This window comes from Pteropus medius, unplaced genomic scaffold (assembly GCF_902729225.1).
Source record: "Pteropus medius unplaced genomic scaffold, Ma_sr-lr_union100, whole genome shotgun sequence".
NCBI lineage: Eukaryota > Metazoa > Chordata > Mammalia > Chiroptera > Pteropodidae > Pteropus > Pteropus medius.
In genome coordinates, this window is record NW_024340849.1 from 11911680 (window position 1) to 11927998 (window position 16319).

The window sequence follows — 16319 nt, forward strand, 5'->3', positions numbered from 1 at the left end:
TGAAGAGTCCTAGCTACAGGATGTAGGACGTTCTGTAGGAAACGAGATGTGGGGACACGGGCTCAGCGTGAAGCTCCGTCTGGTTGTACCTACTCAGAATTGTGAGGATTGGGACCAGGAGGGTCTGCGGTATATAGAAGAGACGTTCGACAGAGGCGCAAGACCATCCAGGCACGACCCTACCTGGATGACACCTTTGTCAACCCTACCCCACTGCTCGAAGTCGCCGTGGTTCTTCGTGAGAAAGGGAAGAGATACCATTCGATCGTCAGCACAGTGATATAGGGAGCCAACGATTTCCATCCAGAGTGCCAGTTCTAGTTTAGTGTTGCTATGAGCAATGCAGGAGGCGTCTTCGCTCAGTGGTGCTGTGGTTGATTAGTAATGTCTACCCTGAGTATGGGCTGTGAGGACTGGTAACACTGGTTATTTACTGTGCCTTTTGCCAGACCCTGCAGCTCTGTCCTTGAATTACTAGAATTCTAGGCAAGTGTGTCCTCTGAAGGAAAAAAGCCTACCTTCTATCCCTCCCTCCATGTAAAAGCTAAATGTAGTTGCAGAGTCACAAGCTTGGATAGTGCTGGCTTTGGGCTGAGGGATTGAAATCTGCCTTCTATCTGCAGCCTCTAGGAAAGATGCTGACTTTGGGGTCACGACTCCTCAGTCACAGGGACACTCAAGTAGATTCCCACCAAGTGTAGAGTGGGGAGGTATTAAACTGATTGTCCCAGGTGGGTGGTAAACCGTCCAGTCAGGCCATCTAAAAAAGATCCACACTCACCCAAATAAATATTTACTTAACTCCATAGGGGACTTGAGCCCAATCCGTGGCACCTTCTCTGAGGAGTCAGACAAGTGTCCACCAGCTCACCACCGCTATAACTAAACCAATAAGCTTCCTGACAGAGACTGTTATGGTCTGGATTGTGTTTTTCCAAATTCTAACCCCCAGCACCTCAGAATGTGACTTCATCTGGAAGCAGGGTCTTTAAAGAGGTAATTCAGGCAAAATGAGGTCATTGGGACGGGCCCTAATCCGATGTGACTGGTCCCCTTAGAAAAAGGGGAAGTTAGGACACAGGCACATACAGAGGGAGGATCATGAGAGGACACACGGAGAAGACGGCCTGCCGTCTGCAAGCCCCGGAGAGAGGCCTCAGAAAAAAACAGCCCCGCCCACACCTTGATCTCAGACCTGCAACTTCCAAAATCGTGAGGAAGTACCTTTTTGTTGTTAAGCTACCCAGGTTGTGGTACTTTGTCATGGCAGCCCGAGTACACTAATATGCAGAAGTACCCAAACACCCACACAGGGCCATAGTGACACACGCCCCACCTCCCCTCCTGTTAATCCCTTGTCCTCCGGAGCCCCAGCCTCACTAATCAGGACCTTTGACCCCAGCACATATGGCCTGGTGCTAGGTTAGCGGTTGTGTTTTCTAGCTTTTTGAGGGAACCGCTCCCAGGACAATAAGAGTGAGAAAGGCCAGAGCTTCAAGCACAGGTCACCACCCCTGTTCTCTCAAGAGTAATAGTCCTTCCGAAGGCCCATTTGGGAGCCCTAGGCCAGGGGAGGAAGGAACACCAGTGTCTCTCTCTGGTCTGGAAAGACTCTGGGCTGCCTCGCTGGCCTCTGCCTGCCCCCGGTACCATCTCCAGGGTTTCCCACAGCATTTCTCCTCCCTTTCTTCACTAAATAGCTGGACCAGCAGTCAGAGCATCCCGCTGCAAGTGCCACCTCTGAGGCTTGCCCGTCTCCTCTGCCAGGGCTGCCGAGCCTGCGGATGCCTCACATCCGCCCCACCTGTACCTGCGGGCACTCGCTGCAGTCTCCTGAGCCCTCTGAGGGGCCGTAGCCCATCACAGACTGTGACAGCCCTGGAGAACTGGCCGGCCCTGGCTCTGCTGGGCCCAGCTGCTCCCCTTTCCCCCAAGGGAGCTCTCAGGGTTTGACTACCTTGCTGGAGGAAGAGTCCACCCCAGACAGAGCCCCATGGGCCTGAGCGTGTCTCAGCTCCTGCTTGGGGAGCCCCTTCCCTGGCAGCAGGAGGAATCGGTGACCCAGAGATGCTCAGGTGATCAGCCAACCCCTCAAGGGGACTTGGGGGTGAGGAGCTTGCTCACTATCCAACCCAAAGTCACCTTATCTACTCCCGGCCTTCCTAGCCTGATCCCATGTTGGGGTGAAGGGAGGTGATCACACTAATTCTTAATTCCTTCCACCTTCAGTGGCTTCATCCTGGGGAGATGTGAATACAAAGAAAATAGACATAGAGTGGTAGGTCTAGATTCTAGGCGAGGATGTTCAGAGCTTTTTAAAAAGATCTTTATTCCCAAAATAAATAGCAATGTGATTATCAAATCTCATTTCTATAGTTGAGCTCATATACTTTTGTCAGTTCTATTATACTATCAAAAATTATACTCCCTTCCACCCTTCAAGAAAATAAGACATGAGATTAGGGTGCTTTTGTGTTGGGGGAATGGGTGGAGGAGAACTTGGGCCTCACCTCTCCCTCCCTCCACGGTATGCATTGAGGCACAGAGGCCACCGCCCTCCCCCCACCCCAAGACTGGCACTCATTCAAGGTCTCCACATCCCCCTCAGAACAGAAGGAATTGAGAAGTGGTGAAGCACGAAGTGTGTGAGAAGGGGTCAGGCAGAGCCAAAGAAGAATGCAAAACCTCCAGTCCTGGAAGCCTTCATTAAAATCTGCTCCACAGCAACACCTTCTAGAAAGGGTGGTTAGAGAGGAAATAAAGGAAGGGGACTGGCTGCATGGACGAGGGAACCCTCTGAGGAATAGGGACGGTGCAGAGAAGACAGAGAGATGCCAGCGCTGAACAGGTCTAACTGAGCAGATACTCAGTAGATTCTCCAGCCACCCTTCCCCCAGTACCTGCAGATACTTGGAAGGGCAAGGGGATGCCACTGCTTGGACATGTAGCTGGGGACAATGTCAATTACATGGAATCTCAAAGGACAGGTAGCTGAGTGGATATGTGGTTGCACATTACAAACAAGCAAGCACTGAGCTGGTTCCAGCGTATGATCTCGCTTTATCCTCCAACCCTGACGTGAAGTGTTATCATGTCCATTTCATAGATATGAAAAATGACCATGAGAGTCCAGTGACTTACCCTGGGCCCCCTAGCTAGTCTTTACCTGTCATGACTTGAACCCATGTCTTCTGACTCGATCAAACTCACTCTTACCAGCATATTGCTTCTTAGTGGATAGTCATGGAACAATTTTTTAACGGTCAGTCAAAAAATTAAATTAGAAGGCTTCGTGTGTTTAAGATACAGATTTTTAAAAGCAGATGTGCCTTTTTAAAAATGTTTAATTCTTACGTTAAATTAAAATTAGGATGCATTTTCCTTGCCCAAGAGTTTGAATATTTGCCTGAGGCTCAAATGGCGACATCATGATGCAGCCTGAGATTTAAATGTATGCCTTGTGCAAGAACAGATAACTGTGAAACGAGGCTGGTCAACACATATTTGGAATTCAGCCCTGCTCCCTAGTAATCAAAGACTTATAAGACTTGTAAAAAAGGAATGTCATTTTCACATATCAAAATAGCAATGTTTACGTCTTGTTTTATATTATTAACATTCCATATTGGCCATGGCGTAATTAGATAGACAGAGCACTGGATGCTGATACAAACTTTAAGGAAAGCAATTTGTCATGATGGTTCAAGATCCCAAAAGACATTTATGCCCTTTGACCCAATAATTCCTCTTAAGGGTGTTTCTAAAGAAACACTAGAGTTGGAGACCCATGGTTACCATGGAAATGTTTATCAGACTATTCTTTATAAAGGTATAAAAATGGAAATAATCCAAGCATTTAGAAAGAGAGGAAGGTATAAGAGTTCATTCATAGAATGGAATGCTATGCGGACATTAAAATTATGTTTACTTAAAAAATAAAATAATATAGGAAAGTGCTTATTCATAAAGCTATTTTTAAAAGATATTAAAGTGTATATGCAGAATCTTTGTAGAAAAAAGATCAGAAGGATCAACACAAAAATGCTAACAACAAATTTACCTCTCCTTGGGGGACAAAATGGATCGAAGGTGATTGTGCTCTAACCACTCTTCGTCCTAATGTTTTTTCCCAATGTTCTTAAATTAAACACGTATTTCAACAAAAGAGGAGAATAAATCTTTTTAAATAGATGATTCACAAACAAAGAAGCAGGTACCCTGACACGCTCCTTGGGGCGCCGTAAATTACTTCACTTTTTCCAGGGAGCAATCTCGCTATATGTATCAAGCACCTCAAAATTATTCCTACCCTTTGACCTCGTAATCCCACTTACAGATATGTCCCCAAGGAAATAACTAAGAGAAAAAGCACTGTATTCAAAGACATTCATTTCAGTGCCATTTATGACCATGAAAAACTGGAAACAATCTAGATGCCCCACGATAAAAAATGGTATGTAAATCCCAAACCCGGCAAGTATGCAGGTCTTGTCGATACGTGGGAATGCGTATAAGGCGTTAAATGGGAAAAGCTGAGCCCGAGACGTTACATACACACCGCTTATGACTCTGCAAGATTTGCACGGGGCCAGGATGAGAGGAGAACGTGAAAGGAGGTAAACAGAGGGAAACTGCGGCGGACTCCGCGTTCGGGCAGGAGCGTCCCCTAAGCGTTCCGTGAAAGAGGCCACGTGGGGAGAAGCGTCGCCCAGTGACACTCACTTTGCACGGACCGCGACGATGGCTGGTGCTGCCAGATGAAACTGGAAGTCATTGGCCAGGTACCAGGTCCAGCCGTTGCACTGAAAAGAGAGAGGAGCGAGGGTTAGCGAAGGGGACCCCTCTGCATCCCTTACCGGACCGGTCGCCCTTTCTGGTCCAGAGGAGGGATTCGGTAGGCAGCTGGCGGGAATTTCCCTGGGAAGGAAAAGGAATTTTGAGGGAGAGATATTTCACATATCTCATCTCCTCTAATCCTTGCAACGAGCCTGAAGGGTAGGTTCCATTTCACAGAATGGGAATTCGGACAATTTTTCTCTCTTGTATCAAAAAAAAACAACAGTAAAAGCTAATCTCCTAGGACAGTTGTGGGAACTAAACTCTATCATGTTACACTGAACGTAAGGAATAATTATCATTACGGTGCGGCTGGAGTCGGAAGGGTTACTGTTCTCTCTTCCTTGCCCGGGCCGCCCTCCCTGCCCCCACCCTTGGTGGAGAGAATGTGTCCATTTAGAACAGAGGCCTGGCTCCAGACGAGTTATGTGGGAAACCCAGAGTTCCCACGCATGACTGACACGAACTCGTCTGGTCAGAGGCCCATCGTTCCGCAGGCTCTGCATGTTTGTGTGAAATGAGGCGGTTACCTGTATTTCTCCTTCAACGTGAGGAAATTCCTGGGGGCGATTCTCTCCAGTGCTTCAGCGATAAGAGGTGCTTTGGTGTCCCTTCCCACCCATTCCGCCCAAGGGAGACCAGATTTATCCAACAGAAGTGACAGCTTTCCTTGTCCCAGTTAGAGACAAGTTCCACGCTGGGTAAATTAGTGAGGACTCAAGGCTCGATGGCCCTCACACCTCTGCTTCTAGGGACTTAAGGTGGCTTTACCTCAGAGAGGCGACTGCATTGTGTTCTTGCCTCTGATTCCCACATATGACCCAAGCCAGCCCACGTCTGGGAATACAGCCCAGGTGATCTTCTGTGGGCTCCTGTCACAGACCAGACATGGGCCCACCTGAACGCAGTGAGATGCACACTCGTGGGTTCGAAATCTTTTCTTGAGCACCTATCGTGTGCTGGCTCAGGTGCTGCTGATGTGACAGGTGGTGCACTCCCTGTCGAAGCCACTGGGCACTTGTGAGGGGAAGGCAGCCACCCGGTGAGCGGGCGGTGATGTGTGTGCTTTCAAAGCATATGCAAAATCGGTGACAATAATTTAATTACAGCTGTTTTACTTTCATTTGCTCCAAGTTCATTACGAGGCCATTAGGGTTTTAGAAAAGCCATGACCGATATATAGAGATGTTGTTGCTCTGCCAGGTCTGGCTAGAAACTGAATAGAATTCATTATGGTGAGGGTGTGGTGCCATATTCCGTCCCATCACAGGCTCTCTGTGTGGAGGCGAAGGAAGTGTCCTTTCCCTGTGGGTGACAGGGACTGGAGCAGGAACTGTAACAGAACAGAGTCGGTGCATCCAGTATGCTCACCTAGGTGGTTGGCCCCTCAGTGCCCACTCCCCCGCTGCCTCTCTCTGCTTTTCACAGCTCCTGCCCCTGCCAAGACCGGTGCAGTATCATCCACCCCATCGCTAGACGTTAGTCACCCAGCCCACAGCCCACCTTCCTATGACATCACTGTTACTCCAGAGAATAGGCCAGAAGAGAGTGGGAAAGTTCAGCGAGCCACGCAAAGTGAGACACCACCTTCATGCCCATCTGCCAGCGATTTGAGACTCACCGAATTCTGGACCGAGAAGAAATTATTTAGCAACAGCACATTTGTCCACCACGCTTGCCGGCAGTTGTCCAGGTGGAACTTGGGCACTTCCCAGATGGGTCCCCACGGAGCAAGGGAGAACAATCCAACCAATAAGCACACGGAGTACATGTGAAGAGGCTGCAGCCTGGCAGGAAAGAGCCGGGCGAGAGAAGGTCACTCCACAGTGGCTGCCGTCAGTCCCCAAGGGGGGGTGGGTGTAAGATGCTCTAAAACAGACTGCACTGGCTGGGCGACCACCTCCCAGACACACCTCAAACACTCGTGGGTTCAAAATCTTTTCTTGAGCACCTATCATGTGCTGGCTCAGGTGCTGCTGATGCAAATGTACTGTTCTCCATTGAGCAAGTCATACGTGGTGGTCACTGTGCCGGGAGATTTTTAGATATTTTTAGCTATTTCTAAGCCTCAAGATACTATTACTTCTGTTTTGCTGATGAGGAAATTGTAGCTCAGAGAAGTTCGGGTGACTTGCCCAAGGTGGCTCAACCAAACGGCAGCTCTGAGACCTGACACCAGTCATGTCCTTTCCACGTCACCTCCCTGCATGAAAACACCTTCCTCTCTCCCTCTTCTCCTCTCTCCTTACCTTGCTTTATTTCTTCCTTCCTCCCCTCATGCCCCGCCCCCTTCCCAGTGGGATATGAACTGGCTATAAAGATGATGGATGGGGCACAGAGGTGTCTAGACCAGCGCCGTGCCACAGAAATGTAATTCAAGCCACATCTGCCACCTAGTTTTCTAGTAGCCACATTTTTAAAAGTCAAAAGAAACAGGTACGATTTATTTTAATATATTTTATTGAGCCCAACAAATCCATAATATTATTATTTCAACAGGTAACCAATATAAAAAAAAATGTTGAGCTATTTTACATTCTTTTTTCTTGGACTAAAGAAAAAGGTCTAGAACCTGGTGTGTGTCATACACTTGCAGCAATCCCAATGGGACACACATCTGGTGGCTTCCTAGGGGACAGCACAAGCCTAGAGTTTTAAAGGGAGGCTGGGCGTGGGTGGGAAGTGCGGTGCGGGGTGCGGGGGGCGGTGCACGCAATTCTGGCATGGAATCTGGGTGGGCTGCAATCAGAGCCCACTCTTAAGGAACACGTTTAAAAATTAAGGTTAGTACGGCTAGAGCAGCGCGCATGCCCAGCAGCACCCATCGTCTCGGTGGGGGTGGCAGGACCTGCGGTGGGGCGTGGCAGATGGGAAAGGCGGGACTGCTGGAGGTGCACCCCCAGCAATCGTGGGTCAGCACCCAGCCTCTGGTCTGCACTCAGGACCCAGACCTGTTGGCCTCCTTCCCTGCCCACAGTGATAACAACCCTCGTGGAGAGTGTCCAGTGGGCGGGAGGGCAGTGGCCCTCTGGGGAGCAGGGCTGGAACTGCTGATCATCAGACTGTGCCAAGGTGCAGCACCCCAGATCAGCTCAGGCAATAGCCACGGAACGACCGCTGTGTGCCGGGTCCTGCCAGATGAGCCACCCCACGATGTCCTGCAGCTGCTCCCACAGGCTGCCTCCACACCATCTGTCTCCTCCCCCTCCCCGGGGAGAGTAAATCAGCCCCAGGCTCCCAGCAGAAGCAGAGCTCAGGTCAGATGTCCTCAGGAGGGAACGTGGTACAGGCAGCATTCCCCACCTGTTATCCATACCCCTCCCCTGGGCGCTGCTTAAAATGCGGCCTAAGAGTCAGGGGCTGTGGGGGTGGGTCGGAGGCTGCTGGGTGGGCCGTGCCTTGAAGAGTAAGGATGTGGGGGGAAAACTAGAAATATGAGTTCTGGTTTTGTCTAAAAATTTCACACTGAGAAAATCACATCACTTCTCTCTTCCCTCTTCTTAGGGAAAAGGGAGGTGATGATTTCTTAAGTTCTTCTAAGGAGGAGGAGGCTTTCTGACACCTAAAATTTTTTGAGAATTAAATGAGATCAATAAGACAACAGTTTGAAACATTGAAAGCGCCATATAAATAAATACATGTACATGTGCTTCATTCTGTCCAAGCTCCAAGAATATTTAAAGTCAAAGTAGGTTTTGAAGACTAAAATGTGCAATATTAGCCGTCGTGGGGATTTGAGAAGCAGGCATTCTCAGATCTAGTAGGTGGGAAGGTAAATTGGAAAATGTCCATCAAAACATCAGATGCACCAAACCATCAATTGCACTAGTAGGAATTTACCTTGCAAACATGCTCATATAATTGTACAAATATGTATATACATTGTATCTGTTTAAAATGGCAAAAAACTTGGAAATTACCTCCATGCCCATTAATGGAACAGGTTATATACACGATGGTCCATCCCACAGTGCCATCCTAGACAACCCTTAAAATCAGTGAGGTGGGTCTTACATGCAAAGAGAGAAATGTGCCAATGCTAAATCACTAAGTGAAAAAAAAGCTACATGCGAAATAGTGTATATTAATATAGCATGTAGTATAATCCTATTCATGGGGGAAAAAACTGCATAAAAATATATGGAAAGTCTCTGCAAGAATTCATAGGAAACTATTAACAAAGGTGCCCTGTGGGAGTGAGACTAGAAGGGAGCCCCTTGATTTTTGTATATATCCGTCTGTTACAGACATTTTTATCACAATCTATTTAAAAAAAAAAAAACAACAACCTACCTACTTTTTAAAATGTGGCTCCTAGTTGGAATAATCACCTGTTTTAAGGGTCTGGAGCATCTCCTCTCCTCGTTTGCCATGAGATAATCTCTGCACCTATTTACTCCTAGAAGCTGGGTTTTTGCATTTTCTTGTAACTTGCAATAGCTCGCAACTGGTCTCTTGTCTCCTGCCCCTGCCCTCTTTGAGTCTATTCTCTGTCCTGCAGCTAACGTGAGTCTTCAAAAATGTAAATCTGATCCATATGTCAAATATAATGTACATCTGAAAATTATAGAATTGTATTAACCAATGTTACCCCAATAAACAATATAAATAAATAAATAAGTAAATAAATTGATTGATTGATGAAATCAAATGTAAATCTGACCATGCCACTGCCCTACTGGAAGCATCCAAGGGCTCCTCCTGTCAGAATAAAACAGTAAGTCCTGCAGGCAGCTCACAGACCCTATAGGACCTGGGTCACCTTCCTACCTGCCCCCGCGCTGACCTTTCTCTCTGCCCTCCACTCCAGCACCTTTGGGCTTTTCGAGGTTCCCCAAGTACGCCAATCATCCTCCCTCCTCATTCCTTTGTGCTTGGTTCCCCCTGAATGGATCCTTCTTCTCTCACAGAATTTTTTTTCTTTTTTTGCTTAGAACACTCCTTTACTTGCTTCAAGGTTCTAGACAAATGTCACCTTTTTCTGCAGAAGAAGACATCGTCTTTTTTTCCTTCTCCAAATTATCACTCTGTGGCACTTATCATCACTGATCTATTATAAATGTATTTGCATATTGCAATTGAATGCTGCATATTTATTTGTTTATTGCCTATCTCTCTTCACTAGAATGTAACCCCCGTGCCGGAAGGCACTTGCATGGTTTGTTAACTGCTGAATCCTCAGGGCCCTCCATAAATACAGAAAGCGAATGTGAACAAATCGTCTTACTTTCACTCCTCTTGGAGGTAAGCAGGCAAGTAAGAAATCATAATTGAGTGATAACAGCAAGTTTTGCCGACATGAAAGAGAGCATCAAACGGCGAAGACCACGGCTGCTTGTTCACTAGGTTTACCTTAAAGAGGGTGAGTTCAGACCATGAGTAGCTGACACGTCCCTCCATTTTTCAACAGTTTTGTCTTAGGCTGGACTCATTCTCTTCCTGCTCCCGTCTGGCCCTCTTCCAGAGCTTCCTATCTCAAGAATGCCACCTCCATCTGCCATGCTCCTCAGGCCAGAAAATTCAAGTGTCCTTGACTTGCCCTCTCTCTGTTGCCGCTGCCAATCGCCTGTTCAGATCCCGCTCTCCTGCCCAAGCATTGCAGTATCGACTCTCCGGCGTCCGCCCCACCGCCCTGAGCTCTCCCTGCTTTCCCGGGGCTTTACCTTCCTGGTACAACACTTCTTGCTCCTAAATCTCCAGCTGCAGGATTTTTCCTCTAAAGCAAGTTTACCAGGCAGAACCCACCTTGCCATCGAATGCCCCACTCCAACCCCTAACTAACCCATCTTAGTATTTATCACTCTGAATCCTTGGCTGGAACACCAGTTCCTCTCCTCCAGAAAACCACAGGGCAGGACAGGCTACTTAACCCAGTGCCATGTACCCAAAATACATTGACAGAATAAGCATTCGGTCCCTCCCATGATGAAAATAAATCAGTAAAGTTCTATTCCTTAGCCTGCACTCATTCTTAACCTATTTACAAGACAGTTAAAACATGTAAATAACCAATAGTAATAATGACAGCTTATACTTATTGAAGGCTTATGATGTGCCGTGCACTTCTCTTAAGTTCTTTCTATTTAATTCTCATGAGAGTCCAATTAAGTGGTACTATTAGTCTCCGCATTTTTGAGATGAGAAAACTCAAGCACAGAGGAGACACTTGCTGAAAGTCGCACAGCTGATGACTGAGCCAAAAAGTAAGCGCAGCAGACAGACTACAGAGTCAGACCTTCCCTACTCCATTTTATTAGCCCAAAAGATCATTTCAAACACTCCGTTTCCTATTTCTTAAGAGTATAGTGCAACGGAGGGGCATGGACCGTGAGCAATGAGAGCTGGGCTCTACCTAGTTCAACAACTAACCGTGATTTAGAAACATACAAATAGAGCGGTGGGGTTACATGAGTTGAAGGCCCTTTACTTCCTACACTTGGTCCGTTTTATTACACACCTGCCACTGTGCTACCCCACTAATTCCATATTGTCTCAATAGTGAACCCTTCTGTTCCAACCAATCATTAAGATCAACGCGTTCATTAAGATCATCGTTCTGCCTCTCTCTCAGCAGAACCACCACCGTCCCAGCCCCCTCCTGGTTGTACCTTATTTTATTTTTATCATTAGTATTCTTATTTACAGGATCCAATTACTACCAATTTATAGGAGCCATACAAATTCTCCTATTGAATACAGATTCCACGAAAACCTGACAGTACGTTGATTGAAATCTGCCATCCCTCAGCTAAGGAATGAGGACGTTTTTGCTAGTTTAATATAGTTCAAATTCTATTAGGACAAATACCACGAAAACTGGTATCTTTCTTTGGTAAAAGCCATAAAACTAGTAAAAAAAAAACAATTGTATTTAAGGAAGAAAATTATTTCTCTCATTTTTTTTCTTTGAAAATTCTCTCCGAAAAGGGTTAAAAACTAAATAATAATAAATTATTACACAGCAATAATAGATTGAGAAATTTTACAAATAGGCCTACCTTAAGAGGCGACTGAAGTAGTATCTGAGTATGACATTAGCGGTTAATCCTTTTTCTGAAGTCTGATGCATCTTTAAAAATGACCTTGCACTTAACCAGCCACTGAGAGAAAGAGAATGGTCACAGGAATCACTTATCAATGACACAGTCCATCGGTTGATTCATTTGGTTGTCTCTGTCAAGATTGAAGAAGTTATGCTGCAGTGACGAAAGACTCCCAAGTCTTAAAGAAACTATCGCTTTTTTTTCTTGCTTGTACAACATGCCAAGGACCATTTGCTTTGGGGTCAGCAACTTCCTCACTACGGACTCAGGCTGACGGAGCCGCCACTATCTCGAAGATCACCAGTGACCATGGCAGAGGACCAGAGAGTTCTGGAGGGCCTCAAACCAGCAATTACATGTCCTAGCCCAGGAAGGACATGTTTACAGCTCTCAGCACTATGGCAATACCAGGAACCACTCGTTGCTGGTCAGAACTAGCGATGGGACCTGCCAACCACGGTGGGTCCAGGAAGCGGAATGTTACCAGCCGCCTGGAGGGAGGAGAGCCAGAAATACTAAGAACTAAGAACTGCCACTCTGGTCTTCGGCAACAACGACATCCAGAACTTCCGTCTCCGTAGCACCGAGCCATCTTCGAGTACCACCACTAGCGGGATGGCTTCTGCTTCCTGAGCCATACCAAACTAGTTTGCAATGCGTGTTTGCTGAGTGAATAATGAGAGGAATACACAGCTCAATTAGGTTAAAGGGATGATTTACTGATGCTGCTTACTGAATAAAAAATTAAGACTCAAAGACTGTTATGTGGTTCGTGTGAGATCCCACTTAGAAATCTGACAACGAATTCATTACTCAGAATGCTCAGCTTAAGAAACTGAGGCTATGCCTTTGAGCTATAACTTGATGGTAAGCAAATTCGTGCGTGAGTTTCTCAACCTTTGACTTTTATGCCAGGGATCCTGGTGGGTGTTTCCCTAAGGGACAAATGTATTTCCTGTTGCAAAAGGCCATGTGTGTTGGGCAGGACTTGGAAGGGATCAGGGAAGGCTGGAGAATGTCTTTATTCTCTGCCAACTAAACCTGCTTTTGAAATGCAGCAAATAGGAGTCGCTATAATAGGAACAAAATTTATAGAGACATCTAAGAAAGAACACTGAGGTGTGGAAGTAGGACAGCCAGTTCGGATTCTGGCCTCTGAGTTTCAGGAAAGGGTGAATCAGGGGCCTGAGCGAGCCTTTCTTTTCAGCGAGACTGGCTCCCCTCTGCCAGCCTGGTTGCTAAGCAAGGCGTGGATCTCACTCTGTGTGCGGGCGTGCACCATCCAGCCTGTACGCTCGTGAAGACAGGACAAAGGAAAAAGGCTGGCAGGAAAACAGGCCCTAGCAAGAGACCCAGTTCTAGGAGGCTAATGAGAGCCAGAGACCTAAACAGACCGGGAAAGAATAAAACCCTGCAGCAGAGATGTAGGAAGTCACCCGGAGTGGCGGACGAGGATTCCGAACCGTCACCCACTAGCTATTCTTAAAGATAATTGGAACTCTTTGGTTTTCCCATGGAAACCCATCAGTGACGTAGTGGTTAAGAGATGGTTTCAGCATGAAACAAACATTATATTTCATTTCTAACTTTCCTTGCTGTGGAGACTCGGATAAGTTATTTCATCTCTAAATATCAACTTTCTCATCTGTAGAAATGGATATGATATTGGTTCTGGCTTTATAGGTTTATCGTGAGAATTGTATGGGATAAAAGATTTTAAGCTCTTAACATAAATGGCAATACTGAATGTCACTATTAGTGACATTTCTATTGTTCAAACAAGAAGTTTATTTAAAAGAATATATGAACTTTCTAAAGTAATAAAATGAAAATTAAAAGAAGAAAAGAGAAGTTACTGAGACTGGCAATGAGAAATAAAAGCAAATAGGTTTAAAAAAAAAAGTATGACTTGGTGGGTCCGGGGCAGGGCCTGAGAATCTGCATTTCTAACAAGCTTCCAGATGATGCTGGTGCCACTGTGCAGGGACCAGACTCTCGGAACCACCGATAAAAGGCACAGCCCTCTCCAGGCCCCGGGCCGAGCCAGGTTGGAGGTATTTGCAATAAAGGGGGCATGCACTATCTGTGTTTCGGATTACTCGGAGCTGACCCAATGGCTTCTCTGCTGTCTCAATTTCCCACTGGTGGCCTAGGATGACCAGTGGCCGCTCATGCCCTTCATTCTTCCCTGCTAGTGGCAATTCTCTAGCTGGAGTTTTGGCTTTGGTTCCAGCCATCCTGATTGGTCCTTGCCAGCTTCTCTCCCAGGGCTTGGAGCTCTGCCAGCCAGTGCCTCTAACACACAGTCTCTTTTTGCTTTGTTCTTACTAGTTTCCTTTGCAGGGAAGGGTTCTGGTCTTTGCTGGACCGTGGGAGGACCTCTCCATCCTCCGTGCATGCCCCAGGTCTCCTGTGATTGGGCTTCACCTGCCCGGTTAGACTCAGCTATGCCCTCTTGGAAATCTGGTGCCCAGTGGTTCCGTATCTCTGCTGGGTTTGCTGCCCATGGTGGACTCTGACCCTTGTCTGCCTGGACTACCCTATTGTCACCTTGGCTGCCTCCTAGCATGAGCTGTTGCCCTAGTGGACAGGTCTCAGCTCATTCTGTACCCTACTTTGTCTGCATTACCCTAAGAAACCATCACACCAGAGTCCTGAGATAAAACAATTAAGAAATCATTTTAACAACTATTTATCGAGCAGCACTCTGTGCCTAGCACTGCTTTCCACACTGGTGATAGCAATACAAAATCAGAAAAAGTCCTGCCTTACATTCCAGCGGGGAGCAGGGGGCAGGGGCAGAGAAAGAGAGAAGGGAGGGAGGGAGGGGCAGCTATAATAGATAATGAGAAGAAACATATCAGGAAAAATGAAATAGAGAATGCTGGGTAGGTTTATTTTAAATAGGGAAACAGGAAAGGCCTTGTTGTGAAGGTGACGTTTGAGTAGAATCCTGACAGAGGAGAGAGAGCAAGCCATCAGGATGTCAGGGAAGTAAGGGTTACAGAAAATGGACAGTTATTAGTAGTCCCCTACTGCTGCTCATTCTCAGGCTCCTTTTTGGGCCCCTCCCCTTCTTTCCATCTTCCGAAGGTCAGGAGTCCTAGGATCCAGCCCCGATCTGTCATTCCACGTTCCTCTCAGTAGAACGATTCAGCACTGTGGCTTTAAACAGGGGTCACCAGGGAGTAACTTCTTCATGGGTATGAGGTTTCCTTTAGAGATGATGAAAATGTTTTGAAACTAGAGAAGAATGGTCATTGCACACGTTGTGAATGTACTAAATACCACTGAATTGTTCACTTTAAATGGCTAGTTTTATATTAGGTGAATTTGACCACAATGAACAAAACGAAGATGTTTAACAATGGTCCCTACTGCATAGGGCTATCATGAGGATTAGATCAGGTGTTGCTGCAAAGTATGTAACACAGTGCCTGATATTACCAAACAGCTAAGGAATTTTGCCTCTCAGTAGTTAATTTAAATAAACATAGCTTTATGAAACACCACACCAGTTTTTTTTTTCTTTCACATTTCACTATAGTAAGAATTGGAAACTTCATCATGGATTCACATCAGTACATGGATCAGAATTTGAGAACCACTGAAATCAACAATTTTGAGAAATAAAATCACCCTTTGTAAAAGGCCCGTTTTAGAGAGCCATTCTAACCCATTTAATAAACTGAAATTACAAAGGAGAGGAGTTTGCGACAATAGAATTGTCCAGAGATAGACAGAAGCAAAGGCCAGGTGAGTAAATGTGAACCATTCAGTTTTTCTTACTAAAGTGAGAATGGCAACACATACACATATCCTACCCCTCTGCCCCCCTCCCCAAATCAGCAATAAGCACAATAGCAGAAAAAAGCACCGTATTACCTGATCAAGAAAAATGTGTCAACCCCAAGGTAGAAGGGGCCACTCCGAGAACAAAGGTACAGTGGGTTTTTAAGTACTCTGGTTTTCCATTCGAGAACATTATCTGTAACGAACACAAAAAGCAGTTTCTATTTGTCTACTAGAAGAAAATCATGTGATTTACCTTTTCAGAAAAAGCAAGAGGAACACCTTCAGCTTTCGGTGGTACAGGGAGGGTGCTGTGCATCCCTGTAATTCACTTAGGAGAATGTGGACTAGAAAGAAATGATGGTGCCCAAGGTACTTAACCTTAACTAAGGCTTCGAGCTCCTTTGCACTCTCATCGCGGTCATGGCCCCCTTGGGACTAAAGCAGCGTCACCTGTTCATGGACCGCTGCTGAGCTCCTGCTAGGTTCTTCAAACCACCAGGGCCGGCCCCCTCCCTTCAAGTCTGATGTGTGTGTCTGGCCTCTGCTTAGAGAGCACCATCGCCACCGATGGGGGCGCTTCAGGAGCTCAGCAACGGGAGAAGCTTAAGAAACATTGATTCAAGACTAGTGCACAACATTTGTTTA

General features: G+C 46.4%; 1 protein-coding gene across 1 annotated transcript in view; it reads right to left on the reverse strand.

Annotated features, from left to right (window-relative positions):
- LOC120584712 (O-acyltransferase like protein) overlaps positions 1 to 16319 on the reverse strand; it is a 55435-nt gene that overhangs the window by 9900 nt on the left and 29216 nt on the right. The window contains exons 9-12 of the mRNA XM_039840597.1: positions 15765 to 15867; positions 11835 to 11936; positions 6458 to 6623; positions 4723 to 4802 (exon numbers count right to left, since the gene is read on the reverse strand). Of these exons, the coding sequence (XP_039696531.1) occupies positions 4723 to 4802; positions 6458 to 6623; positions 11835 to 11936; positions 15765 to 15867 (451 nt within the window). The remainder of the gene's footprint in view (positions 1 to 4722; positions 4803 to 6457; positions 6624 to 11834; positions 11937 to 15764; positions 15868 to 16319) is intronic.